The 27,500-nt window shown below is 46.8% G+C and overlaps 2 protein-coding genes and 1 long non-coding RNA gene across 4 annotated transcripts in view; 2 read left to right on the forward strand and 1 right to left on the reverse strand.

Annotated features, from left to right (window-relative positions):
- The window catches only part of LOC139052357 (tubulin alpha-1C chain-like), a 31,128-nt gene extending 22,777 nt beyond the window's left edge, over nucleotides 1–8,351 (forward strand). Inside the window, exons 2-4 of the mRNA XM_070529451.1 lie at nucleotides 1,054–1,578; nucleotides 3,033–3,295; nucleotides 7,681–8,351. Of these exons, the coding sequence (XP_070385552.1) occupies nucleotides 1,054–1,578; nucleotides 3,033–3,295; nucleotides 7,681–8,239 (1,347 nt within the window). The 3' untranslated portion in view covers nucleotides 8,240–8,351. The remainder of the gene's footprint in view (nucleotides 1–1,053; nucleotides 1,579–3,032; nucleotides 3,296–7,680) is intronic.
- A 1,839-nt stretch (nucleotides 8,352–10,190) lies between these two features.
- LOC139052361 (uncharacterized) lies at nucleotides 10,191–24,880 on the reverse strand. The gene is made up of 3 exons (XM_070529457.1): nucleotides 24,653–24,880; nucleotides 21,956–22,105; nucleotides 10,191–10,782 (listed from the first exon to the last, which is right to left on the reverse strand). The coding sequence occupies exons 2-3, from the start codon at nucleotides 22,080–22,082 to the stop codon at nucleotides 10,436–10,438; spliced, it is 474 nt and encodes a 157-aa protein (XP_070385558.1). The 5' UTR covers nucleotides 22,083–22,105; nucleotides 24,653–24,880; the 3' UTR covers nucleotides 10,191–10,435.
- LOC139056091 (uncharacterized) lies at nucleotides 16,857–20,683 on the forward strand. Of its 2 annotated transcripts, XR_011512146.1 has the most exons (5): nucleotides 16,857–16,981; nucleotides 17,314–17,549; nucleotides 19,170–19,325; nucleotides 20,254–20,370; nucleotides 20,547–20,683. It is a non-coding gene; the product is annotated as an uncharacterized lncRNA (long non-coding RNA). The 2 variants fall into 2 exon arrangements; XR_011512147.1 differs by lacking the exon at nucleotides 20,254–20,370.
- Nucleotides 24,881–27,500: the final 2,620 nt, after the last annotated feature.

Consider the following 27,500-nt stretch of genomic DNA (forward strand, 5'->3'; position numbering starts at 1 on the left):
CTTCACGATGTCATCCGTCAAACGTGACGCCTTGAGAAAAGTTGAGCAGCATGTTCCACTCCTGCAACACGTGAAGGCGAAAGCCTGCTGCACATTTGGTAATGCGCCGTCTCACATCGTCGCGTTGCTTCTTTCGCAGTTCGGCCAGTTCGGCTACTTCGGCTCATTTTCGACGCTTAGCTGCGGCTTCGCTCGCTCGTACAGCGGGGTCAGACTCGTGCCAACGAAGTTTCTCTTCAACTTTACGTTGCATCCTCTCAGAGGGGACTGAAACATGTGCTGTTCTGCGTGTTGTATGGGTGATTTCAATGAATGTAAGCAGTCTTCGCTTCACTTTGCCGAGCGCTTGTAGCCTCATCCTTACGTGGGTATGAGCCATTGCATTTTTTGCTTGCTTATGGGGGAACGATCCATTGCTGATGATGATAGTTTTTGTACCATTAGACCGGACGACGCGTTTCTCCAAGGCCGTCGGGCTATGAGCCACTTACGGCTCTCGCCTTAATACTTGGATACGTCGAACTGGTCGGGAGAACGGCGAACTGCCACGCTGATCGCGCGGTAGTTAGCCAATATTGTGTAGTAAAAGTATATTTAGACTTGAGTTTTGTGCTGCGCGCTGTATATAACCTCGTTGGATGTACGGGCTGATCGCTTTTAAGTCTTCCGAACTTTTTAAAAATCGCCTGTCGCAGATAACAGTTCTAGTCTTTGAACTGGATTATTCAGAGAGGCGGATATTACTTGCACGAGAAATCGAAACACGCAGTCAACTAATGAACAAAAGCCCCCTAATTATCTATTGAATTACTTTGCGGCACATACTGCAACTTGCGAATCGTAGCCGTTGAGCTTGAAAGGCATATCCACTATTCACCTGCATGCGCATGCTCACGCCGGTCCACGTTCTTGAAGAACCCGTTGGACATGCACAGTTTTTATAGCGATAAAACGGCTCTTTAGCGCGGCTCATATTTGCACGTGGTGTGGATGAACCTCCTTGCAACATTATAATTACATTTCGTGCATTTCGCTATTTTCTGTATTTCGCAGAGGGAGTGTATCAGCGTCCATATCGGTCAGGCTGGTGTTCAAATCGGCAACGCTTGCTGGGAACTCTACTGCCTCGAGCATGGCATCCAGCAGGATGGCCGGATGCCCAGTGACAAGGTGTCAGGTGGGGTCGACGATTCCTTCAGCACTTTCTTTGCCGACACCGGCTCTGGCCGGCATGTCCCACGGGCCGTGTTCGTCGACCTCGAGCCGACTGTGGTCGATGAGGTCCGCTCTGGTGCCTATCGGCAGCTCTACCACCCCGAGCAGCTGATATCTGGCAAGGAGGACGCAGCCAACAACTATGCACGTGGTCACTACACCATCGGAAAGGAGATCGTCGACCTAGTGCTTGACCGCATACGCAAGCTGGCCGACATGTGCACGGGCTTACAGGGCTTCCTCGTCTTCCACAGCTTTGGCGGCGGCACCGGCTCCGGATTCACGTCTCTCCTCATGGAGCGCCTCTCAGTTGACTACGGCAAGAAATCTAAGCTCGAGTTCTCCATCTACCCTGCGCCACAGGTATTTACTCACGTGTGCTAGCTGTTTAAAAGCCTCTGCCCGAGTGATTTTCTAGAAGGATATAGGTACTTCTGGTGAACACGCACCACGGACACCAGATTGGGAAGTTTTTTTTAAAGTTAACCCCTGTAGTTGGCAATTAGTTGCAGCTCAACAAGTTAGCCCAGTTCATTGCTTTCTGCATCCTCGTCTAAGATCTATTATGTGTGAAGAACATTGTCGCTGAACCTTTCACAAATGCGTACAGTCGCATTCGCCGTAACTATTGGCAGAAGTTCCAGGCACATGAGCAGGGGGATGGTTAGGGGATGCAACCGCCCTAAATTATCGCTGCGGCTATGTACTGCTCAGCACAACTTACTTACGTCATTATATTATATGTACTATAGCGTGAGCAATATGAGCGGGAACACGCGAACGCGTGACAAATAGCCTCGAAACCGAGCTAGAGCAATACGCGGATGGCGCTGTCGAAAACAGAGGGGAAAGGGGACGCTCTTTCGCTAACTGTTGGCACTCCCGCCGCACCTGCGCTTGTCGAAAACGGCAGCTTACAGCATTTCACTGGCCGCCAATAGCCGTTAAGATGGTTCGTGCACAGTAACTTACAGCGGTTTTTTTTTTTCAGTCGTGCTTTCTTTTTCGAGAACGCAGCTTTTAGGCGCCCGTTCCTGCGTTTAGTGTAACGCATTTTCAGATATACCCCCAAAGGACCTGACGTATATCTTATGGAGCGCGTCGTATCACGCTTTCCATACAAACAGAGAAATTTCCCAGGAAAGTAGCTCTCGAATGTTTACGCTTCCAAAAAGCTATTGGCCACGCTCCGGTGCACAAAGTTATGACCGAAATATCAAACAGCTTTATCAATGTGCGCTGGTGATGCGAAGTTCCGCATTTTGTATAAAGAGATGCATGGTGGGAGTGCCAACAGTTATTAGAACAGCGTCCTCCTTTCCACTTCGTTTCCGACGGTGGCCGCCACGTATCACCCATAGCAGGGTTCGAGTAGGTTCGAGGCTATGTGACACGCGCTCCTGTGTTCCCGCTTATATTGCTCACGATAGTACATGTCAACATACTGTCGCGGCTAGGGTGGCGTACAGGGCATGGAACACACCAAGCTCATCGACGACTATGCCAGGCTGTAGAAAATGAAGGAAAAGGGGTTTATTTAGCTTAGTTACACGGCTCAAGTTACGGAAGCCCACTTCATGCAGGAGCAAGTTAAACGTCCAAGTTCACATCAGGACAGCGCCTGTCCTGGGTCTTTAATGCTTCTGAAGTGTGTACACATCATGCATACTAAGGAAAGTTTAAATTGCTTGACACTGACTGTTTAGTGCTGCCATCACTTTACTTGTACGATTTGTAAAGTTAATCATGGTTTCTTGAGCACTCGCAGCATGAGCAGTGTACTTCTCTTTCAATGCACCAATGTTGAATATGCGCAGGTTTCTACTGCTGTTGTTGAACCTTACAACTCTATCCTGACCACACATACGACGCTGGAACATTCAGATTGCGCCTTCATGGTTGACAACGAGGCTATCTATGATATCTGCCGCCGTAACCTTGACATCGAACGACCCACATACACCAACCTGAACCGTCTCATCAGCCAGATCGTGTCCTCGATCACAGCTTCGCTCCGCTTCGATGGCGCACTTAACGTCGACTTGACCGAGTTCCAGACCAACTTGGTGCCTTACCCCAGGTTTGTACAAATATCATGGAGTACCACTACTGCCAGAACATATAGTTTTGTTCGAAGGACACTACCAGCGCCTGTGTCCGGCAGTTGCGGTTTGTGTTGTACCCCAACTGTGGTAAAATTGAATGAATGGGTATTTAGCTCTACCACGGTTTACGACCAATAGCTCTACCGTCGGTCATGGTTTATGACCAATAACCAGCCAATTAAAAGGGTTTAAGGTAATCTTCATTCTACCCCACTGCGTTTATGTTGATTGTACTCTACGGTCACTGTTTCGTGATTGTCTTCCATGTAACAATTCTTATACGGAACGTCGAAACTTCATTGGTGTCTCATTATGACATGTGGAAACTCTGGTATAAAACAAACGTATGCTGGTAGGCGCCGTGTAAACGTCTCTCCCGCGAGACTTCGAGATACCTGCCAACGAAGATACTTGGTCAGACAGCTTAGTGGTGGTGAAAGAAGCCTTGCCACCCCCCCCCCCTCCCTCCAGCCCCCACGCTCTTCATACGCTATACACCGCAGTCACGTTGCGTGCTATAGCCCTTGTTTTCCTACTTATTCTTTAGAGCGCAGCTCTTAGGCTCCCGTTCCTGCGTTCAGCGTCGGCGGGCCTCGTCCTCCCTCGGCGTAACGGAACGAACGAGTACAGCAAACGATGAAAGAGCCAACGCGGAGTGCAGCGGTGGATGAAAGACGTCGAGAGCAAAGATAATGCGAGGAGGAAAGCGGCGGAAGCCACCTTGAAGCACTACCAGGTGGCACTCACGTCCCTGCAACAAATAAGGAAGAAGAAGCATGTGCTTGCTGCGGTAAAGCTAGGGAAACGTTCGCACATGTATTAGAATGTGAAGATATCAGCCCAGCGTTCGTTTAGGAATCACTGGCCTCCGTGAAGCCCTTGGGCTCAGCAAGAGCAGGATGAAAGTAAACATGTCCGCAATAAAGATTAGTAAGAGGCGATTGGAATATTGGTGTAAGTAGGGAAACGACAATCAACAGAGGCGGACAGAAACAAAGCTCACAGTTGGAGTTCAGAAACTTTGATTATGGCAATTCATCGCAGTTTTTTTAGCATAGGTAGGACATTAGGCAATAAAATAACTAGAGCTTGGTGGCGCAACCAGCCGCCCCGTTTCAAAGGGGACGCTCATAACATCCATCCATCCGCGGCAGCGGCGGCGCCGGGGAAAGAAAAAAAGAACCAGAAAGCTCACCTTCGCGCACTGCGCTCGCGGCCAGCGTATCTCGGTAACGATTATGGTTGCATAAGATGCAGTTACCGGGAAGTAACAAGTGCGTGGCCGGTCTATTGCGCCTATTATCCTCGAGAACGAAATACAGGGGCGCTGCTAGCGCCGCTCGCGTGACGTCAAGTCATGGACTCGCGCCAGTCGTCTGCCACAGTTCGGGCGGCGTCTGGGCGCCTTCTGCGGTGTTTTCGTTTGTTCGCCCTCGTTCTCTCTGCTTGTATACTTGTGGCGGTCGTCTCAAGTATACTTTTACGACGTCTTCATTCGTGAAAATTTATTCAAAGAGCTTATTTCTTAGACGACAATGCAGCTCTCAAAGGCAATGCTACATACAGTGCCAGCCGAAGGTGCGAAGACCAGGCCATTGCGGCTTTCCATGCGCGGATCGACAACCGCAGAAATATAGCATATAATAATCCAGTTATGATGTCATACCTACCGCGGTGCAGCAAGTATGTCACAAACGCTGGCTATATATGACCTCTACAACCGTTACCTTGATTTTAATCCACTAAAGCAGCTTTGCTCACGACGAGTAGTTCATGGTGTAATATCCAATTTTTGCATTTCTTCACAGAAACGCTCGGCAGTAACACGAGGACCTAACTAACACTGCAATTTAGATTACACTGCAGTTTAGATTCTACAAGCACCATTTGTTCCTTTAACTGCTTCTCAAAATTAGGTGGTTCTTCACGTGTTTGTTTTAAGTGGCGGTAATTTCAAGTAAAGCTAATGAAGGCTTACAGCTATTTGTAGAATACGAAAAAGTAATGTACCAATACACTCTTTTCCGTGCTACACGTTCAACTCACTTGAGAAATTTACTGGTGCTTGTTGTTTGAGGAATATACATGACGAACCTGTTTGGCGAACTGACACAGGCTGCTCGGCCCAAATTTTTTAGTGAAATATGCCTTTTGGGCCGTATGGATGCAGCCAGAAAGAAGTCGGAGCGTCAATCTATAGTAGTATGGGACATATTGAAGATATCATAATTCCCCGGTGGAGGGTCAAAAATCAAGTGAAATATGTAAGGCTTGCGGTGTTTTCTCTATGAAGGTTTGCAAGGTTCTCTTTTATGTACTCACGAAGCGAATTTGTATAGTTAAACAACGTTTGTATAATTAGACAACGCTGGATCGAGACATGGTGAGGCAGAAGGTGCTTGAATTTTCTTTTTCTAGTCGCCATAAGCTGCGCTGTAGTACCTCGAGAATACTTTAGGCATTCCAGTTGGCGCTGTCAAAAGCTGCTTTGTGTTTTCAATTCGAAGTTGTAGTGAACTGACGAGTTTCGCGTACAATGCGTGCCTCGCCATACCGACAGTCGGTTGCTACCGTTGCATGAGGGGTGTGCTATATTGTCGATAAAGGCTACTGAGGGCCACCACGAAACATTTCATCGCATGGGCCTGGCATCCGATGATGAAATGTTTCGTGGTGGCCCTCAGTAGCCTTTATCGACAATATAGCACACAGTATTTTTGTGAATCTGTTAGCAGAGCTATTGAAGGCTACAAGATACAAGACCCAGTGCCTGAGTGGCTTCCAAGAATGGAAGCTTTGCTACACATGCGTGAATTTTAATCTCATCACGTAACCCCAAGTGAGGGTGACGTTTTTTTTAACATACGTGTTGTGTTCTTCGCGCGGACTGATTTGTAAACTGACGTGTTGAAGTCGGCAATAAAGAAAAAAAAAACGAAACATTTCATCGCTTGCAATTGATTGGCTCTCGATCTTAACCATTAACTTTTCTCCCATGTGATTGCTATTATGGTATTTGTGAAATAACTATGTAAATACTCTACATGGCACGCCGTCGTGTTGGCAGCCATGAGCAATTCGTTTTTCGGAGGCCTGTTTCGGAGGGATGAAAGTAGCAGCAAGCTTTTTCGCAAGAAATGCGTGCCTAACTCTTTTTTTTTCGCATTAATAAATGGTCATATTTGACTAGAACAGGTCACCATAATAATAAGAATCTTGATGACAGCTTCGCTGGACAGTATCTAACACGGATAACATGTTGACGCCAATCGCCACGATTTTTCTTCCATGTAAAATACTATGTCTCTCATAGCTAAATACTAAGGGAATGTTAAGTGTTCAGCGAAGCATCATACACAACTTCACGTGTTGAATTTGCAGACATTCTTTTAACACAAAATTTTGGACAGACACGGCGCATATATGCATTGCAAAACCAGTAGGCCCCTTAAACGCTACATAGCTTGCGATAGCCAAGGCGCAAATTTTCTCCACTCACGCGCTTTTGAAGGAGAAACTGTGGTTCAGGCATAGCAGCAGAAAGAAGCCGACATGTCCTTCAATAAGTACGGCTCGAGCCACCCATACCCCAAGCATACACGAAGGGAACGAGCGCGCGCGGCAACCGAGCGAGCCAGAGCGATCGGCGTCCTGGCCGTGACGTCACTTGCGAGAGGGCGCCACTCAAAGTTCCGTCGCGCGGCTCTGCCAGTCGGTGCGGTGACCGGTGCGGTGAAATGGAAACACGCCTAGAGCTGCGCTCAAATTTCGCATTAGGGAGTATCGTAATCGGTGGATTTTTTACTAGTGCTAGATAGATATCAGTACTTGACCGCGCCACGTTTCAGCGTGTTTTGAAGCTATAAATTCCCTTATCCACAACATGCATCGTCGCGCTGGCAACCTCTGTGGTTTTACAAGAATTAGGCACACATACCCACAAAGGCGTATGTAATATGAGGCTTAAGACGTAATGGCTATGGAATGCCGCAAGGAGACGCGCACGCTAAATCGAAGAAACTCTCCGACGCTCACTGAGAAGCGCTCAGACCGTCTCCATCTTAAGCATTTGTAGCAGCACATGCGGAATTCGCACCTCGTTTTCTTCGTAAAAGCTTTGGTTATGCAGGTTAGATGTTGTCAAGGCCAGAATTATATTAAATATCTGTGATAGGTTACGTAATGGCTCAATGACATACGCGTAGTCAAGTGTTTGTCAACGACTTCTCAAATGTCGTATTTTCACGGAGCCATCACATCTTGGTCTTCTCTATGTCGTAAGAGTTCACCAAAAATGCGCAAATTTTATTTTTGTGTGTGTATCTTGCCATGAGACGAACAACCTACCTTTTGGTCGCAGGATCCACTTTCCACTGGTGACGTACGCTCCCGTCATCTCCGCTGAGAAGGCCTACCACGAACAGCTTACCGTGGCAGAGATCACCAACGCCTGTTTCGAGCCTGCCAACCAGATGGTCAAATGCGATCCGCGCCACGGAAAGTACATGGCCTGCTGTATGCTGTACCGTGGCGACGTGGTGCCTAAAGACGTCAACGCTGCCATCGCGGCCATCAAAACCAAGCGCACCATCCAGTTTGTAGACTGGTGTCCAACAGGGTTCAAGGTGGGCATCAACTACCAGCCACCAACGGTGGTGCCAGGAGGCGACCTGGCTAAGGTTCCTCGCGCTGTCTGCATGCTGTCCAACACGACGGCCATCGCCGAAGCCTGGGCTCGACTGGACCATAAGTTCGACCTCATGTACGCCAAGCGCGCCTTCGTCCACTGGTACGTGGGCGAAGGCATGGAGGAGGGAGAATTCTCCGAGGCCCGTGAAGACATGGCCGCCCTCGAAAAGGATTACGAGGAGGTCGGCATGGACTCCAACGAAGTAGTTGACGAGGGCGAGGAGTACTAGGAACAACGCTGCCTTCCTGAATAAGAAAGGGGAACTTCTCAACGAGCTGACTTAAGCCCTTCACTTTGTTCTAATAAAAATTGAATGGCAGCAATAACGCTGATGCGCTGTAGTCACGTGTTGCCAACGCGTTACTTGTCAAGCCAACACACTGCAGTAACGTGTTGGCCTCGCCCCAGCCAGCACGTTACTGAAGTATACGTTCTGATTCGTGTTACGGCAACGCTGTACCGTACGGCTCCGCCGGGTTACCCACGCGCGTCACGCAGACCCTTTTATCGCTTTGCAAGTTTTTTTATTATTATTATCTCTGTCCTTTGTCTTTATTCCACGACAATCACTCCTCAAACGACTTCGCTCTTGCCAAATAGGCGGCAACAAACCTGATCCAACGGAGCGGAAGACCCGCTCAGGACACAGCAGTGGCATGTGCGCTGTCCTTTCACTTTAGGTAACGTTATGAACGGACAGACATACTCACCCAATAGCTCCTGATGAAGTCAGTGCTCTAAAAAAAAATTATAAGAAAAATGGGTTTGAAGGGAGTGGAGGCGGGGATAAACGCCGGGATGGTTAATGTCGATCCAGCTGGAGAGTGTAATTATTCTAACATGTAAAGTACCTGTCATCTTCCGTAATAAGCGAACCTGGCCCGCACGCACCCTCTCTTCATTCGCGGGGAAGGTGAGAGCGTCACCTGCAAATGAGCATATACAGGGCGACACTAGTTGCACAATCGATGAGTCCACAGCGCCGCCGTGGAAATACGTTTTCCGAACGCGTAATCTTTTTCCGAAGTTTCGAAGCCTTGTGAAACATAGTTCCAGCGCACAATTGAACAAGGACGAGGAGAGAAAGACAACACGAACGCCACTGCGCACGGTATCGACGGTGTCGTCAGACTGCTTGCTGGGAACCCTGTACAATTTTTGGCGCTGTGGAATAGGGACCGTAGCGCTTCTCGCTCCTTTTAGCTTCGAAGCGCCAAAAGGAGGAACTCGTGCAGTGGCCTCGCAACTTTTGAAAAACACTTACTTGGCGGTGCGCACAGAAGCAGCCTTGTGAGATCTTAGATCCATACGGCTTGACGGTTGCAGGAGCGTAATCCTAGCAAGATGTACAGCCTCCCTGATTTTTAATAATATAGCGCGAGCGTCGACTGAACTGCTTATAACTGCTTATAACGGCGATAAGCGTGCAACAAGGCGAGAGTTCGCGCACGAGCCTTGTTGCCTTGTTGCACTCGCCTTGTTGCACGCTCTTTTTGCACGCTTATCGCCGTTTTAAAGCGCTCACCAGCAGTTCAGTCGACGCTCGCGCTATATTATTAAAAATCAGGGAGGCTGTACACCTTTGAGGAAAAGTATACGGATCACAGGTTCGCCGAAAGTGCAGACTTTCTTCGTAATTAAGACGCACAAACTGAAACTGACGAATACACTGGAAAGTTAGAAATGTCAAGTTTGGACTGCAGTCTTCAATTTAAACTAGTGTTGCAATGCGGGCTTGTTGGTATGACATCTTGGAGTACTACGCTAACGCATACAGACAAGGACACAAAAAGGCACCCGAAAGACAGAGACACGGCGCTACTGTCTGCACCGTGTCTGTCTTTCATGTGCATTCTTGAGTCCTCGTCTGTACGCGCTACAATAGCACTAAGATTTAATATCAAGTTGCGTTATCAGGCGGATAAGAAAATCGGCTTTATCGCGGAAGCGCTGGTCTGTATGCTTTTGCACAGGTGTGTAAATTACATTCGCGTAGCGATACACGTAAATGGAAATTCTCAAATTACGCAGCCTCTTTTATGACGCCGAGGCATTCCAGAAAATGTAGATTCTAAATTTTCAAGCAAACCTCGCAAATACCAATTGCGGCAGGCAAAACGGGGACCCGCATTCAGCCATGACGCCGCCTTCTCTGCGGCGTCTCGTGCAGTGCCGCCAAGCTCGCTAGCAGCAGACAGTATATTTCAATACAATGAGCGTGGATTCTTATCGCGTACCTGCACTTATAAAAGAAAACTGCTTTCCTTATCGCAGGAGTTGTTTGCGACTCGTGGCTTAATAAAAAAAACTGTAAGTGATGTGTAAACATTGAGCATTCGGTAACTTATATGTCTCTGTGACACGCCTGACGGAAATAGTGACCGCAGAGGTCATTGTCCATCGACTTAGCGCGCACATTCAGTCACTATTCTTGAACGCGTCTGCACAGTTCTGCGGTGGGAGATGTCCGTCTTATCGCAATCGGTGCGCTGTTCACGCACGACGGCGTAACCGGAGACAGCGCGTCGACTAGGCTCTGCGGGCAGTCGCTCGAAGGATGTGGGTCGCGGCTGATCAGCAGACCCTGGCCCTGACCACGTAACTGATGCGAAATTTCTTCCTCCGAGTTGCCGGACGGAGCCTCGTCTTCCGCTGGAACTTGCAACGGCAATTCGCCTTCTGCCGCCTGCTGGCTCATCACAGAGTCCGCGTCCATGGTGAGCTCCTGTAGGGCTAAGTGTCGCCAGAGGCCGAGCACCACGGGATCGTTGCCTGCGTCGTGAGAGAAAGAGTACTTAGCTGACAGATAGACTGTTTAGTCGGGCCACAAATGAACTCTGCTACGACAGTTCTCGAGAAGCGCTTACAACGCAAGCGCAAACGGGATGATGTTACTGGAAGCAATGTGGAGACGCTGAGGTAGGCTGCTTGTGACTGCTGCTTCATTTGGCGAGTTCCACAGTGCACAACGACGTCGTATGTCGCATAACCATATTGTCACATGTCACTGGTATAGCTCGTAATAGCTGCAAAAAATTTATTCCTACTTCACTTTCACACGCACGCACTCACGTACGTACACTCTGTTCCATACTTAATTTGGTACAGTGCACAAAATTCAACCGAGTGATGAGCATGTGATGTGAAATGGAATGACGACATAGCAACGAGGGCTTGAAGCGTACCTGAATAAAAAACATGGCTAGGCATTGCATTCTGCTCAATGCTAATGAGTGCACATTTTTTGGGCGATATAGCAATAAACAGCTGGGCACTGTGTATGACATCTGTGTCAATGACCTTGTACGAAGGGAAAGTGAGCGGTGATAAGACAAAGACAGGGAAGCCAACTATGCTGAGCCCGGTTAGCTACTCTGCACTGGAGAAGGTTGGAAAGGGCAATAAAGGAAGCGTAAAATGAGACAAGGAAAGTTCACAGTATGTGCACACACACATGCACAAGTTTTCATCGTTCAGTCAGTCAGCGGTAATATATATACTGCTGACTACGATGCTTTGTGCATCGCAGACGTACGAGGCCGCGGTCCCAGGATCTGTTGTTCTGTAAAATGTCTGTCATCTAATTTTCCCAAAGTGATCCGAAGGGCAAGCATCTGAACTTCGTGTGATGGGCAGTCACACGACAAGTGCTTTAGAGCTTTTTATAGGACACGTGTGCAACAATTGACGTTGTCCGCCATTCTAAGGACAAATAGGCTTTCATATAAGGACAACGCCTATTCGCAGCCGATACAGTAAGGTATATCTTCATGTCGAGTAAGCCCTGCTTAGAGCACAAAGTGGGGGCATAACACATGAGTTGGAGCCACCACTTACCAACAAAGGTGGCAGCATTGGTTTCAGAGCGCTCTAGATCTCGCGATTTGAGCTCGAGTGCTACCTAGAATTGTGCTGTTACACTTTTCCAAAAAAGGTATTTCAAAACGGCACCTTCTTTTTCGACAGTGGGGATGTCCAAATAACCAAAATTACGTTGCTGGCTACGCCGCAAAGCTAGCGCGCAGATGCTAGAGTCGCGAGACATAAACGTGCATTAAAATACAATGTCCCAATGCACGTGCAGTGTCCCAATGCACGTGCAGCCGCGGTGTGAATACTAATTGCCGCAAGCCCGGGATGTTGAACAGAAAACTGTTTCGTTCCGGACCCGCGGTGGTTGCTCAGTGGCTATGGTGCTAGGCTGCTCAGCACGAGATCGCGGGATCGAATCCCGGCCACGGCGGCCGCATTTCGATGGTCGCGAAATGCGAAAACACCCGTGTACTTAGCTATGGGTGCACGTTAAAGAACCCTAGGTGGTCGAAATTTCCGAAGTCCTCCACTACGGCGTGCCTCATAATCAGAAAGTGGTTTTGGCACGTAAAACCCCATAATTTGATAATGTTTCGTTCCGGAGCAGAGAAAACAATTACGTTCAACTTTGGAGGAAAAAAAAATCAGAGCCATTTTACTCTGTGAAGGTGTATGACCAGCGGAGCTATATTTATGGTGATAAATATGTTTATAATTAATATGTTGATTGAAAATAAAAGGCACATATCACAGTGAACCTCTTTTTTTCTCACGATTTTTTTGTTGTTTTATTAAATTGCATACTCGATGCTTTTTTTATTATTTTTAACCTTCTCTTGTTCGCTTTTTTATTTATTATTAGGTCACCAAGGTGACTATCGCTTTATGGTCGCTATGATATACGGCCAGTGTCTCTGTAGAGACGCTGGAAAAGTGTTTGGCCAATGTGAGGTCCGATGATGCGTCGTGGGCACACTGTTGCTTGTGAAACATTGAATGCCGAACCTTTCCAAGAGAAACGCCACGGACAACTTTCCGTCTTGCCGAGACACGTCTATGTTGAAATCACCCACAATTACGATGGGGGTGGAGTCGGTAGGGGTGATCCAACCAAACGTACATACGCTTTGCGTCGGCGGCATGATCTTCGTCCGTATTACGTGCCGGCCGCCGTCGTCGCACACATTTCCGTTTCTGCTCACGACGGTGTTCTTAGTAGGCACGCTGTTCTTCCGCAGTCCTCACCTTACGCGGCCTATCCATTGCACGGGTGGTAGAGAGCTGAAATATGGTTACGTGGTTTGCCTATCGAACCTGTGACGTCAAACCGCAATCCATACTAAACAGTGTCTACTCCGGTTTTACTTTCTTTCTCACGATATTTCGTTTATCGCAATACGTTCTGACACTTATCGCGATTAAATAACGCAGCTGGGGTATACCCGGCGATACGCGTTTGCTTGGTGCTTTAGCTCTTTTAGCTCTGGGGTGGTCGCCATCTTTTTCGCCCACGCACACAAACCGCCAGAACCTTGCGTACAACACTCCGACGTAATTACAGCACAAATCCATTAGACCCAGTTCATGAAGTGTGCATCACCGAAGAGTAATGACAGGAAAAGTTAATTGAGGTGTTCTGCTCAAAAGCTCGAATGCCGTAATAATAACCGTGAATTAGCGATGAGAGTCCCTGCAGCGACTTTCACATTAATGCACTGAAATAAGATATACCCACAGGCTCGGGACTCGAAAGCGCTGGTGAAGAGCGACTATAGAGAGCACGGAGCCCCTGAAACAGTTTGTGGGAAAGCATTATATGCCAAATTGTGTGTAAATCCGGTGTTGTCGTTGGCAGCGTGACTGAAAGGTGGTACTAAAATTGGCGACGGCACTTAGAGTAAAAACACGTCAAAAATGATCGGATTGACGTCAAATTTGCCAGGCAGGTTTCTGTAAACAAATTCAATTAATGAAGCTGAAAATAAGGTTTGGTACATTTCCGTTTGGGTGGGAACCGAGCAAGTGCCTCCGGGGTACGAGGCTAGCACGCTTCTCCGACGCCACAGTGGCTCCACGGTTAGGGTTGACTAAAGTTGTGCCTATTGCGTGCGTCATTGCACACGTCACGTCACTGCCTCCGCCACTGCATCCCACGTGTCACTTGCTCTTCGGAATTCATCGGTGCTGTGTCTACGGCGATGCACTCTCGACGCCAAATCATGAGTGTATAGAATGAGGTGTGCCTAGTGCGCGCGTCATTGCACACGTCACGTCGCTGCCTTCGGATTTCATCGAACTGGGATGCTCTCCGACGCGTCTACCTCAGCGGCAGCTGTACAACGAGGTCGCCCGCCTCAGAAAACGAAGTAAGGGAACACACACAAAAATGCATCGTTCTACAACAAAATGGTACGAATGTTTAGAAACTGTGGCCAACGTATACGCAAATACACACACACCGATTCAGCAGAAAGAACTTCGATGCATGTCGAAGACATAAATCGAAAACATTTCACCCAAGCGATTATAATGCTTTCGCATTCCAACCCGTAAGCAGTCTTAAGTGTCTCTGCTGAAGCTTTCTTTCGCCATCTGAATTCATACATGAGTTCCATGTAATCAAAACAGTACAGCGTTGTCGGAAGCACAAGGCGCACTAAGGTTGCCCAAAAAATTGACTCGCCATCCCAGCCCTGCGAAAGTGGATGTCGAGCGAAGCCGTCGAAAAACCCCCTACAGCTGCTGAGGGGGGTACGCAGTGCTTTATTGCTTTAGATTAATGGTAGTGATTGTAATGTAGAGTAACGGCATAATGGGAGTAATAATAAATTTGGCAGCACGCCGCCGCAGGTTCGTGTTGCCGTTTCTTTTTCCCTTTGCTGCTCCTCGGGTGTGCTAACTGTGCACAGCCTACTCATAGTGGTGCTGCAACAACAATGAGATCAGTTGCTTGGCTGGTTCATTTACAGCGAAGCTGTTAGCCTCTAGTAGGCCGGGACGTTTCGTGTCTGTCAGCAAAAAATAAGTAAATGAATAAAACGAAAAAAGTGCGTATCTTTTTTAGAATCAGGCATAGAACACATAGCTCAGTATTCATTTCAATAAAGAAAAGCACAAAACAAGCGTCAAAACCGCACGATGGATAAGGCGCCTGTGAACAATGCGAGGCGCGTTTTTTCTACTCGCGTGTGTTTCCCGGTAAAGATAACGGTTGCGCAAGCTGCTCCGGTGGGAAAGGGGCAACAGCAGCATACGAATCAGTGAGTGACATCCCCAAGCCTCGTATATAATAGGCAGACCCGCCTAGCAACTCGTTCAGTTCATTGCAAGACCGCTATGGGTAGACCCCGCAAAGACTCCCGAAGAGCAGCGTGAATACGACGTGCGTCGAAAAGTGCAAAACAACGGTGTCGTGCAAAGACTGTGCAGAACAATAAGACATTTCATATCCCCATCGACGGCATCTGAGTGTTTTTTCTAACAGCTTCGCTGGCCGTCCTCTTTCGCAGGGTCTGGATGGCGAGTCAATTTTTATATATGAAAGCCTATGTGAGATCCCTCCCTATGTCGCAAACTGCCATGGCCACGGCAGCTTGCGCAACAGTAATCTTTACCGGGAAACGTATGCGGGGAGCGCCACGTGCTTCGCATTGTTATCACAAGAGCCTTATTATCAATTTTGTGGTTCGGATGCTTGTTTTGTGCATGTTCTTTATTGAAACGAATGCTGTTCTGCATGTTGCACGCGTGATTCCAAAGAAGGTATGCACTGTTCGTTTCACTTTGCTTAGTTCTTGAAGCCTGCTTCACGTTCGCTGCACGTTGGCCCGCTATTTCACAACCTCCGGTATCGGCCCACATTTTTGCCGACATTTTTGCCGACTAAATGCCGACCATTGAGAGGCTAGCTACGTCGCTGTAAAAGTGCTTACATTATAATACTTAGGGAAATTTTTTTGGCGTACTCAAAGCACTTCCGTCACCCGAAGCTACGCATTTTGCAGGGTGGCCGGCGGACTCTTCTTGGCGGACATGTGGGGCGCGGAGGGGCACAATTTGTTGCTGTTATGACGTTATGCGAGCACGCACTCGTATGGCGCCACGCGAATGTCCACTCGCATGACGTCAGTAGAGAATACATGCATGTTGTCGAGAGTTAGATTTGCAATTGCGATATTTTAGATGTTTTGGGAGATTTTCTTTAACGAGGTGCCTTCATCTTTGCCCGTGGTGATTGGCTCTGCTTTTTTTTTTCTTTTGAGCATGATATGATGCACGGGAAACACTGAATCGATGCTGCGTTCCGAAGCGGTTTGCCAACTGTTAGTTGATTTTATTCCCCGAAACATGGACTGAACCGGAATGAAATAAAATTACCTTGAACCCGAAATGAGCCCGTCAGTTTTCGGTTCGACACCCTCATTGTAAGAATATGCGATGTGACTTAAATGAAAAAACAAATTTAATAAACTGCAATGTATAGGATGAAATCTCTGGCTTCAAGATGTTCTTGATCTGGTAAAAAAGCTTAACGTTTTCATAAGGTCCCTACTTATATATCACTTCAAAGCATGGGCTCCCAATACGGTGAGAACTTGTGAAGAATTTTATGGGATATGTAAGCATTTACGCATATTGCCAAGCAGAAAATAACTTATTTCCACAATCTGAGAGTCAGAATATCTGTAGCTAATGCGGTGGCGGTACCAGCTATTTCTGTTTTCATTTCGCACTCTTGTCCTCACTCTGACGGACGTGACGAGCCGCCGTCACGTGATACTATCTAAATCGTCACGCGACGACAAAGACTACACTGTAAAAAATTGCGTTTTTTTTACGGCAGATATGCCGTAAAATATGCCAAATCTATACCGTAAATTAGAAAGCAGTGCCACCACTGTTAAAAAGCTTCGAGAGCCTGGAGAGGGACGAAGAGAGAGGAGTTTAGAGAGAAGAAGGACGAGCTGCGCGGATGCTCATTGGCGCGCCGCCGTTCGCGGCGCGCGAAACGCGCATGCGCAAAGGCATTAGCGCGCGCTGTAGAAGGCAAGACGCACACTACAGCAACTTCGGCCGTCCCGACGCCGCGGCTTTGGAGCCAAGTGGAAATCGTACAAGTGCACACAAAGAAGAACGGTTGGTCGCCTTGTAAGTGCAGGTAGGTCGAGTCATTATGCACGGGTCAGTGGTGTTCTGCGAAGCGTATGCGATCTTGTTTGAGTGTTGAACTAGCGGTTGAGCTTGCCAAGTCTGCGGTGTCGCCTGCGGAACGCTTCCGCACCACTCTTCGGCTTCGCCATGTTTGCTTTCTCCCGCTTTTGATTTAAACGGGTTTGGCACATTCATTGACTTGCGCACGTGGTAGTGCTGTTGCAAATTGTTCGCTATCCAGTCTGAGCACTACACGTGATGCAGTGCTCTTCGTCACTTTTGCATGCTTTCGTGAGCCCGCTGCCGCCTTTGTTGTGAGCGTTGTGGCCTTGTTCGCAGATCGCGGCGCGGCGGCGGTAGCGGGCGTTGCAGCGCCATTGGGGAAGTCGAGGTGGTTCACGTTGCGACTTCCTCAACTATGTTTCTCTTCTCCGCCCGTCACCGCAAGAACTCTGGACGTTCTGTGTGCTCGCATGCCACGGACTGTGTGCGACGCATTTGCAGCCATGTCTCATTGTAAGACAGGTTGATTTGATTTGAGGACACACCGCTTTCTGCCTGCATAATCGCAGCAGGTACGTGCATTCAACGTATATTTGGCATTTCGTTGGCTATAAATGGTGCCAAAAAGCTTCAATTTTTATTGGATAAAGAAGTTATAATGTAGCAGCCGTATAGCCCGGAGTGTTTTGATGATTTACCTTAACGAATTACATGAGGCACTTGCAGTTATGGTCTGACCTATTACACTGCCATGCTACAGAAAGCAGACCGTAGTGATGATTTCACCGTTGTACAGGCCTCTTTTATTTACGGAACGGCAGACCAATAAAATTTGGTGTTCACAGTCTAGTTATTGAGAAAAGAAGTCAATATAATGCGAAATGAACGTTAAGACGGTGTAATAAACTAAAGTATGTAACTTTTGTTCTCTGTTTTATACCAAGTATAGTGATCGGAAAATTAGGGCTAGTTATTGTTTTAGACTGGCGCATTTTTGGAAATATCTAACGCAAGCACCCAGTTCGAAATATTAGGCTGGAAATGTTGGTGCCAAGTACATCAGCACTGCATATGGTTCTACAACTGAGACCTCCATATACAAGGGTTTACAAACCAATATGGAATGTTGGTATACTTGAAGCCGATATTTCAAGGCAAGTGTTTTAAACCGCATGCTCTCTCTCTTGAATTTTACAAATATTGACTTACAATAAATATTCACTGGGACCATTTCTATAATTTCCACATAAGCCGTGAAACCTGTGATGAAAAATATAACTAATGACTTCCTGTGAATATCCTATGCTGACAGTATGTTAGTGTCTCATTATGTTAACGACAGAGCTTACTACACAACAGCGAAAATTAATATTTAGTACTCGGTTTTCTCAGGACAGTTCAGCAACAAAATGCAGCCAATATGTGTTATTATTCCCTTTAAACTGTGATCTCGTGTGCACCATGTAGGGAAGTATGAGCATGCTATATAGTTATATTTGACTGAAAACAAGTGAAAGAGCATACATTTAATCACTGAGCCTGTTTTTTTTTTTTTTGCTCTATGCAAAATTTTTGTTGCTGAATTGCAGTTTTAATGTTCTTCCACATATTTTATATAGCAGTTCCATGGGTTACGCAGTCTGCCAACTACATGGACATATCCTTAATATTCAGTTCATTTTCGGGTTGCCTTCTGTTATTCAGTATGCTGCCAGAGAGCCAGTATCTGCATTTTTTATGTGCCAGCAGTCTTCACAAGTAACTGTATAGCAATGGCTTGTAAACCGCTAACTGTATGCAAATGAGTCATAGTCAAGTATTAAAAAAATTGGGTCAAATTTGTCGCAAATTTATGTCTTTGAATGGGTATGCATATGGTAGACGCTCTTTTTGTTCGAGGATGCCTATAGTTTCACTTCTCTTTATTTAAATACTCTTGATAACTTTGCCCAAAATAGTTTTCAAAAGCCATTTATAGTTTCTTTCCTGCAACACTATTTTGTGGTTTAAAGAAAACTAAAGACCTGCTGGTTTAGGAACAAGTGGCACACAACACTCAGCGAAAATTAGAAAGTGCCCTAGAACGTAACTTTTGGAATGCATATACTTTGAATACGACTGGTAAAGAACAGTTGATGCAGCAGTCAGCCCTATCATGTAAAAGTGACAAGTACTCTTTTCATTTTGTTTAGGTGATGACATCTGGATGCCTGAAGAGTACCTATTGCTTGTTGATGGCCATGTTGTGGCAGCAGCAAGGATGTTCAAGCAAGCATTCCGCATGCTGTTTGCAGCTTCCACATTTGTTATGCAGAGAAGGCGTCATGCACACTTGAATTCATACAAAGGTATATTTGATTTTCTGTTTATGCTTGTATTTGTTTTACATCATGCGCATTAATAGCATATATTATACTGTCCTTAAAAGAACGAAACTGTATACAAGCACCTTTAACAGTGCTGTGGATATTGTAAATTCAGTGTCCTAGCTTGATAAAAGAAATTGACGGTAGTTGGCAGCAGGAACCAGCAGACATTGCTTCTGTGTAATCAAAAATAACACTGGATGATTTGAAGCTTAGTCCACTTTCTTCAGCTTCATAGTACACGTCTGTAAAGCTGAAAAATGTTGAGGCCTAAGTTTCAAATTACACAAAAGTAATGCGTTCCGGTTCCTGCTTATTAGAGTTATTTGGAAGGTCAAGCTGCTCCCATATTTATAGCAGCGAGATTTATATTCAATTTGCAAGCCCCCAAGGTAATAAGCAGGTCTAAAATATCCATAGGTAAAATGTGTTCACATTAAAGAATAAAAGCACTTTAGAGATTTGTTGCATCTAAAAGCAAAACCCATCTGTGGCTTTTTTCTATGATGAAAGTCAGTCAGACCTCCCACGTGCACCTTACACCAGATGCACCTGTATGATAAAAGTCAAAAGTCACATCTCCTGGGTGTTAGGTGGAGAAACGGTGCACGAAAATCGGGGACAAGACGAGAAGTACACAGCAGGCGTTGTCGGTTACTAGATTTTTTTTGCGCTGTTTCCTATTCAACTTTCTCATAAAACAACTTGTCCAACTTTGAATCCTTTCGTAAGCTGGTGTTCTTTAAAAAAAAAATGTATTATTTGTATGTCATGCCTGAAATCAGCGTGAGCTGTGGCATTAAAAATATTCCAGATTTTCCGAATCATTTCTTTATTGCCGTTATATATAGGCTTTATTGCAATTTTGCCTGCCTTCTCTTTAACGGGGGGGGGGGGGGGGAGCATTTAGGGCATTTTCGGCATAAACCCAGACCGTGGACGGAAGGGCAAAAAAGGAAATGTGGCGGCCAGCAAGAAAGTTCTTGCCTTGGTGCAGCGCATTACTGAGTGTGAATAGAATGTCCAGGTAAGTCTGCCCCATATACCTGCCTTCTCTGTTTTGTGCTTTGAAAATATGTTATAAGTCATTCTACCTTTCATAAAATGCAAACCACTCTTTTCAAGAGCACTCACATTCTGTGTAAGCACCTCTTTATAGCATTTGGAAGCCCACTGAGTCATTTTTTTTACTTTGCCCCACAGCATGGACTAGTTGACCACACGCAGGGATACTTTTTCGTCTGCCAAGCAGCCCAGAACCTTACCATGCGAACTACAGAAATGGTTCCCTTTCACCAAGTCATCTACACAAGAAATAATTTTAAAGCTACGTGAAGTGCAATAAAGTGTTTGGAAATATTTGTTGTTCATTATAAAACATCACTGGATGTTTCCCAGTGTAAAGTTTTCATTCTGTATCAGTGGTGCTTCAAAACGTGAGCTGGCCATTACAATAAGTTAAGCTCCTCGCTTACTTTATTTGTATTTGATCCGTTGACAGGGCTGATATTTTGTAGCGATGCCTTTTCTGATTCTGTACTTTTTCGTGCTTGGCCATTGGTCAGAGCGACGGTGTGCCCTCATTATCAATAGGATCAGACAGCCATTTGTGGTGGATTATAAGAATAGCAAAGAATAAGGCATCGCTACAAAATAGTGGCCAGGAGTATGGTGCCCCTAATTACCTGCAAATTACTGGCAGCTGTCTCAGTACATTGCATATTTTCTCTGATGCGGTATTTGCACTGCATTGGTGCTTAGTTGTGTTGCAGCCTATTTCAGCTTCAGTCAGTAAGTGCGATATATCTTGTTGCAGGAAGGGGAGAGTTCCGCATCCCGACTACCCTGACTAGAACATTCAGATTTGGAACAGTCAGACCGCGTGAAACAAGCGATTAAAAGTACAGCATGCGAATATATTGTTTTTAAGGGACAGTATGTTCAATATTGAAATTAAAGATGCAGTTGTGCAGCGTCTAGCTTCATTTTCGCAGGCGGAATTGATGCCGTAACGGTGGTATTTAATAGCAAAGTAAAACAACTGACGAGTGATTTTCAGCAGGAACTGTAAAATTTACTGGCGGTACCCGTAAAAAAAAATTACGGGTCTGCGTTATTTTGACTGGAAAGGTGTGAATTTCACGAGCAAGGCCCGTGACTAAGAATAACTGAGATCCGTAATTTTTACGGGAACAAGTTGGCAGCCAAAACTGACGGTCGAATTCCCGTAAAAACAACGGACAATTTTTTACAGTGTACAGCTCTGTAGTGGCGTCCCTCAAGCCCACTATTTACTAACTACGAATGCTGGGAGTATAAATATATGGTATAGCTGGTCACGGCCGGACTACAAAGAGGGCGTGCGCGTACTGCAGTCCGGCCGTCAACTGGTATGACTTCCAGAGGTCCCTGCTCTTTGGCTCGCTCTACACGACGGTCGCTGAGAAGATATAGCACCGTCGCCTATCAGTAAGCGAGCGCATTGCTCCCTTAGTGATAAGCTTATTTCTGGTCATCTCAAGGGCGCTGCGGCCGGCAGGTGGAGATCGCTCAGGCCAGCCGCCGCGAGTGCCGGCGTCGCAGACCGGACAGAGAAGTGTGTGCGCGCGCACCTGGCAGCTGCTCCTGCTCGATGAGAAACCGCAGGGCCTCCTGGGCGCAGGCTCGGTATCCCGCGATGGCCCAGTCCAGCTGGCTGCCCTCGTCGCTGCTGTTGCTGCTGCAACCAGGCGTCGGCATGCCCCGCGCTACGTGGCGCCGCCCTGCACTCGCACAAGCACGACAGTCGATCAACGCCTTGAGTAGAAGCCTATTGGGCTTTAAACCTCACCTTCGTTTCACCATAGCTATTTTATTCTCTCAACTCGTCAACCTCCAACGATTCATTTGTTTTTACTCCCTGCCTTTCTCTCGTTTTCGTCTCGCTCTCTCTCTCTCTCTGGTTCCGTTGCGGTACCGTGCGTGTGCGCACCTGAGTGCAGTGCCAGTTCAGAAAGTTCACGTGCCGTGCGTGCACTAACAATGCACGATTATTTCGAAAACAAATACAATAGTGCAAGCCTTGTTGTCTGCTCGGCGCATATCGCGCTTTCGGAGCATTACGTCGTATAGCGTCTGCTCTTGTGACGCGCCACAACGTTTTGCTTTCAAGTATTCTGTGCGCAAAGTTTGGCCCCTGTGCGGACATGCTTCTGCAATCGGGCAGCACCTCCCATTAACGTGCCTTGCACGGCAGGGATCGCACGCCTGTCGTGAACCTTTTAGAAAAATTTGCATGCAGCAAAAGGGAGGATATTTTCTTTTCGTTATCCCAATAATAGCTATATTGATAGTGCAACTTTGTGAGAACGGAATGGTGTACGTGGATGCCGCTTTTTCCGTCAAAAACGCGTTCCAAGACTAACACATGCGATCGAAAGTAATTTAACGTGTCACACTACTTTACTAGCCTGCCCCCATAACCATCCAGACATCGAACTTATCGGGTTTTCTGATTGGGCAGGTTGGTGAATCATAATTGTAAGTGTGCAGCACGAATGCTAAACATGGACGAGAGAATTGACAAGGACAAGCGCAGGCTACCAATTGACGTTTTATTATCAATGCGCCGAATTTATACAAGGAAGTGAAACAGCTACCTGTAAAAGAAAACATACAAGAACTGGCAAGTAGCAAAAAAAATAAGAAGAAATACCACAAAGCGATATAAAGTAACATCACAACCACCTACCATATATATGTGCGCACTCCTAAAATCTCGAGCTCGGTCTGATAGGGCCATGGATAGCTTGAGAGTTTTCAGGAAGGCGCACGTATGGTATATAGGCGGTTGTGATGCTACTCTACAACGCTTTGTGTATCTCTTGTTTTCTTGCTACTCACTTGTTTGTTTTTCTTGCTTCCATCTTCACTGTAGTTCTCGTATTATTTTCATTTCTTTTTTTCAGTGAGCTCTTTCACTTCCTTGTATAAGTTTGACGTATCGATAATAAAACGTCTTGTGACAGTCTGCGCTTGTCACTTGTCTCGTCCACGCTTAACCTTCGTACTGTATACTTTCAATAGACCTTGTACCTGACATTCTTATGCCAGCTACAGGAAACGTTGTAAGCAAAGCGGGCGTTATTTACGTTCGCGCACCATGAATGAAATAGCGCTGCGCCATGTCGTCTCCTACCGAAAGCTGGCACGATGTCTGCATTTTCAAAGTAGTGAGTGAAGGAGAACCGTGAACTCGTGCTGAACTTGCGCGATGTCATATCGAATAGTGCTCTACAGGCGGCGCTCGCTGCATTAAAATCGAGGACGAAGGTGCTGCACTCCCTCAACTAGTGCAGAAAGGGCAGCGAAATAGAAGAGACGAATACTTTTGATGGCATCCCTTACACGGCGGCCGCATTTCGCTGGGGACAAAATGTAAAAGCGCACGTGTACCGTGCAACTCGCTGCATTGCTCTACATTTTCTGTACAACGTCTAAGCCGAAGACGAAAAAACGCGAAAAAAGAATACTAAGGAAAACAATCATAACACACGTTTTTTAGTATTGCGGTCGACACCATGTGTAACGGTAACGAAGATAATGCACGTACCTCCCATCACAGCTGTGGCTCTTTAGTGTTATGTACAAGATCTCTTGGAAAATGTTAGTAATGAAGGCAGTTAGTAAACGTAAGTAGTTGCGAACTTATGAACTTCTTTTCAAGAGTGCTGGCAGTTGGAACGCTGAACTTCGTTGTTGAAAGGTACCGTATCCATTTCGAATAAGAAAGGATTCCAAACAAAGCATGTTGGTGTCGTTTCTATCGTTCTTCGGAAACGCGAGTATCCACGAACACTAAACACGAGAACAGTGAAAGAAAAAAAAAGACATCCATGAAGCACGTCCATACCTCTATCACGCTATCGCAATTCCACACTTCACGTGCACATTTCTATTATGCAATGACTGCGAACACGTGATTGTGCGTAGAGCACAGGTCGCACACAAAATGCTTTGTGTAGCTTTGTGTACCAGCCCCGTGCCCTGCATGCTGTCACGTCTTCTTAAACTTCTCAGCGAATGACTTGCAGAAATTTGCCGTTTCATAATGAAAGAAAGCTTTCTGTATTATGCACGAATCGCAGGACAGAAACATCGCTCTATTTGACCTCTCTTCATCGTCTCCGCCAACTTTTCGCGTTGTTTCAATAAATATCTAAGATGAACCAACTATAGCCCACATTAAAATGCTGTTACACTACCAATACACTCCCAGGTACAGCGCTAATCGTCCAAATGGTAAAAGGTATCAGAAGGTGAGCACGTACCAGGGACCTCAGCATGAGCATTCCGTCGAGGTGAGGGGACTGCAGAACGCTATCGTTGCGTACCACTGGCATTCCTAAGCTCGATCTATGCGTCCTGTCTCCAAGGCAGTCAGCAGCGCGCTCGCAACGCAAGCCTGCGGCGCGCATACAGCCGACGAGTTCGCGGCGCACGACGCGCCTCACGCGCTGGGCCGCGGCTCCAACCTAGCCGGCGGAGAGTGAGCGCACGTCGACAGGCGCGTGGTGGCAAGCTACGGGGGGAGGAGGGAGGGGGGCGACGCGGGCGCCCAACCATCTGCCCTGCCGGCGCGTGCATTGAGCGAGCCGCCGCACGCGCCGGCTGCACGTGCCGGCTGCTTCCTTTCATGGGCCACGAGCGAGGAGCGGCCTCCAGATGTTCCATCCGGCCCAGGAAGGAAAACGCCATCCCCTCTCCCGCCCCCCCCCCCCCCACCACCACCACAGGAGGCACGCTCCCGTTTACGCACTCCCCTCTGGTCGCGTGCGGCAAATCGCCAGGTGGTTGCTTCCGCAACGGGGCAGACGCCCATCGGAGTGCCATTGGGCCAAAGCACTAGGGTTTCCTTCGGACAGCGATTGGAGACGGTCAAGCTTTTGTGCGCCTGTCTCAGGTGCAGATCGACTAGTGGTGGAGGGGTTTTCTTCAAGAAGCTCGCACGGAGGCGAGTCGGTCAGAAAGGTGGATCTCAGTATCATTGCGCGTGCATGAAGGACCTCCACCGCTTGCGAAGCTTCAATGAGCACCGCCTCGTGCCACCAGTTTCGTGTGGAGGCTATGCCGGCATCGGTCGTAAAAGAACGTCAAGAACAGCTAACCAATTTGTGCTGTTCACTGAATGGACAATTATGCAGTGCCGGTTGACGTTTCTCCCAAGGTTAAATTGCAGCTGTAAGATTGTTTTAAAGCGGTAGCATATCCTAATGTAGCTCGCATTCTCGGATTACTTCACACGATATTGTCTCGGAACGTATACATTCACTAACGCTGCGTTACAGTCAATAGTCAGGCGCACCTTGTCGATAAGAAATTTGGTGTCGTTGCGCTCTTGTATCTTGTAGCCAGGTTATTATTTGGGCGAGTTGGTGTACCAGTACATAATGAAATGAGGGAATCGCAATAGACAAAGAAAAAAGACACCACCGAGCGCTTACTCGCAACAAAACGTTTATGTTAAAGAAAGAATGCGTATTAAAAAGCAGTTAACGCTTGTGGTGTCTTCTTTCTTCTTCATTGCCTGTAACGCTACTCTCATTTGATAATGGATCCGATTCTATCTTCTTTCACACCGGCAATTACAAAGAAGATCCAATCAGCTGGAGACAGCTGAGTGTAAATAACGTCTTTTTTTTCAGCAACGCATTACTATAGTTGTAGTGTGCAACCATAATTGTGACAATCAGTGAGTTGTTTAACCAATTAATTATCTGGTTTCGCTGATTATCTTTTTCATAAATTATTTTAGAGCATACGTCACAATTGTGGAGCTGAAGTCGGTTGTATTCAAGGCACTTAGCAGGCATTCAGGGTAGCATCCAGTTGTAAATGTTCTACCCCCAAAGCGGTCACTTTAATACATCTTCGGCAGCTGCGTAACGAAAGATATATGGGTAATGACACCGGGAATGCGAACGTATCCCTCCATAGGTTTTCGGAAGGATATCACAAAAGTGGTGCTAGTTAGAAGCGCGAATTTATTGTTCTTTACTATTTCACATGGAATGCGACGGTTAATGAATCACATGTATCTGCTCAACTGCTAGGGCTTCCAGGCTTGCAGAACTTCAAAAAGGGCCCTGCAACACCTTTTCTTCAAACCTGATAACACATTGGAGTGAGTGCGATGTCATTCAATTATTGTTCTCCCGAACAAACTTATGAAATTACCTAATAAAAAATAGAGCTATTGAAGAAACGCAACGCGCTTACTTTCCCCATTCACCCTCAACCCATTTTCTTTCAGCATGCATGGAGCGGCACCGATAGCAATGCCCTCTGCCTGTTGCTTTTCTTTTTCTTTCTTTTTCTTCCTTCCGCGGAGCACTTGTGGCAACCCTTCAAGTTCAAGGTTAGCGTCCTACAAAGGTACCCCTGAGAGACAAAGGAGCGATGACGGGACGGTCTGGAAGAGTCAACAACCGCCGCTTCACCGTTTGCTAGAAGACTGGAAGGGTGTGAATGCATGCGCGATCAGGAGTAATTCATGGTCATGAACAATCACTGACACTAAGTGGCTGGCGTCTATCACTTGTCGCACGTTCTATGACGTCATTGACGGCGGCAATAAAGAAAGGGCCTTCGAAAGCCGCAGAAGAGAGCGAGCAATCTTTTATGCGAGATTGTGGGCTCCCTGATGCGTGCAGCGGAATAATATAGTTCATTTCATTTATTTACTCTCAGGTCCGTTCGGCGTTACAGAGAGAAGTGGGTAATGGACAAGAATGCATGTGTGGAAGGCAGATTAATAAAGATGACCATATACAGCAGACTTGAAGGCTTCGGGCACTGTGATGGACACAACGGAGGCAGGAAGGTGGTTGCAGTCAACGCTGGTCTTCGGAACAAACGAATCAACACAAATATTAGTCCTGCAGCTTGGCACGCCAACTTTGAACCGGTGGTCCATGCGGGATGAAAAGTAAGTAGGACTAATAAAAAGTGATTGCTTTAGAGTTTCATTGGTGAAATGTATTTTGTAAAAGAGGCATACATGAGAAATACGACGGCGTAAGGAAAGGTCAGGAAGATCTCATGTTTTCTTCATAAGCGTTACACTGGCTGAATGAGAATGTTTAGAAAGTACAAAACGAACAGAGCGATTTTGGATGG

The sequence above is a fragment of the Dermacentor albipictus genome, chromosome 1, assembly GCF_038994185.2.
Source record: "Dermacentor albipictus isolate Rhodes 1998 colony chromosome 1, USDA_Dalb.pri_finalv2, whole genome shotgun sequence".
Taxonomy (NCBI): domain Eukaryota; kingdom Metazoa; phylum Arthropoda; class Arachnida; order Ixodida; family Ixodidae; genus Dermacentor; species Dermacentor albipictus.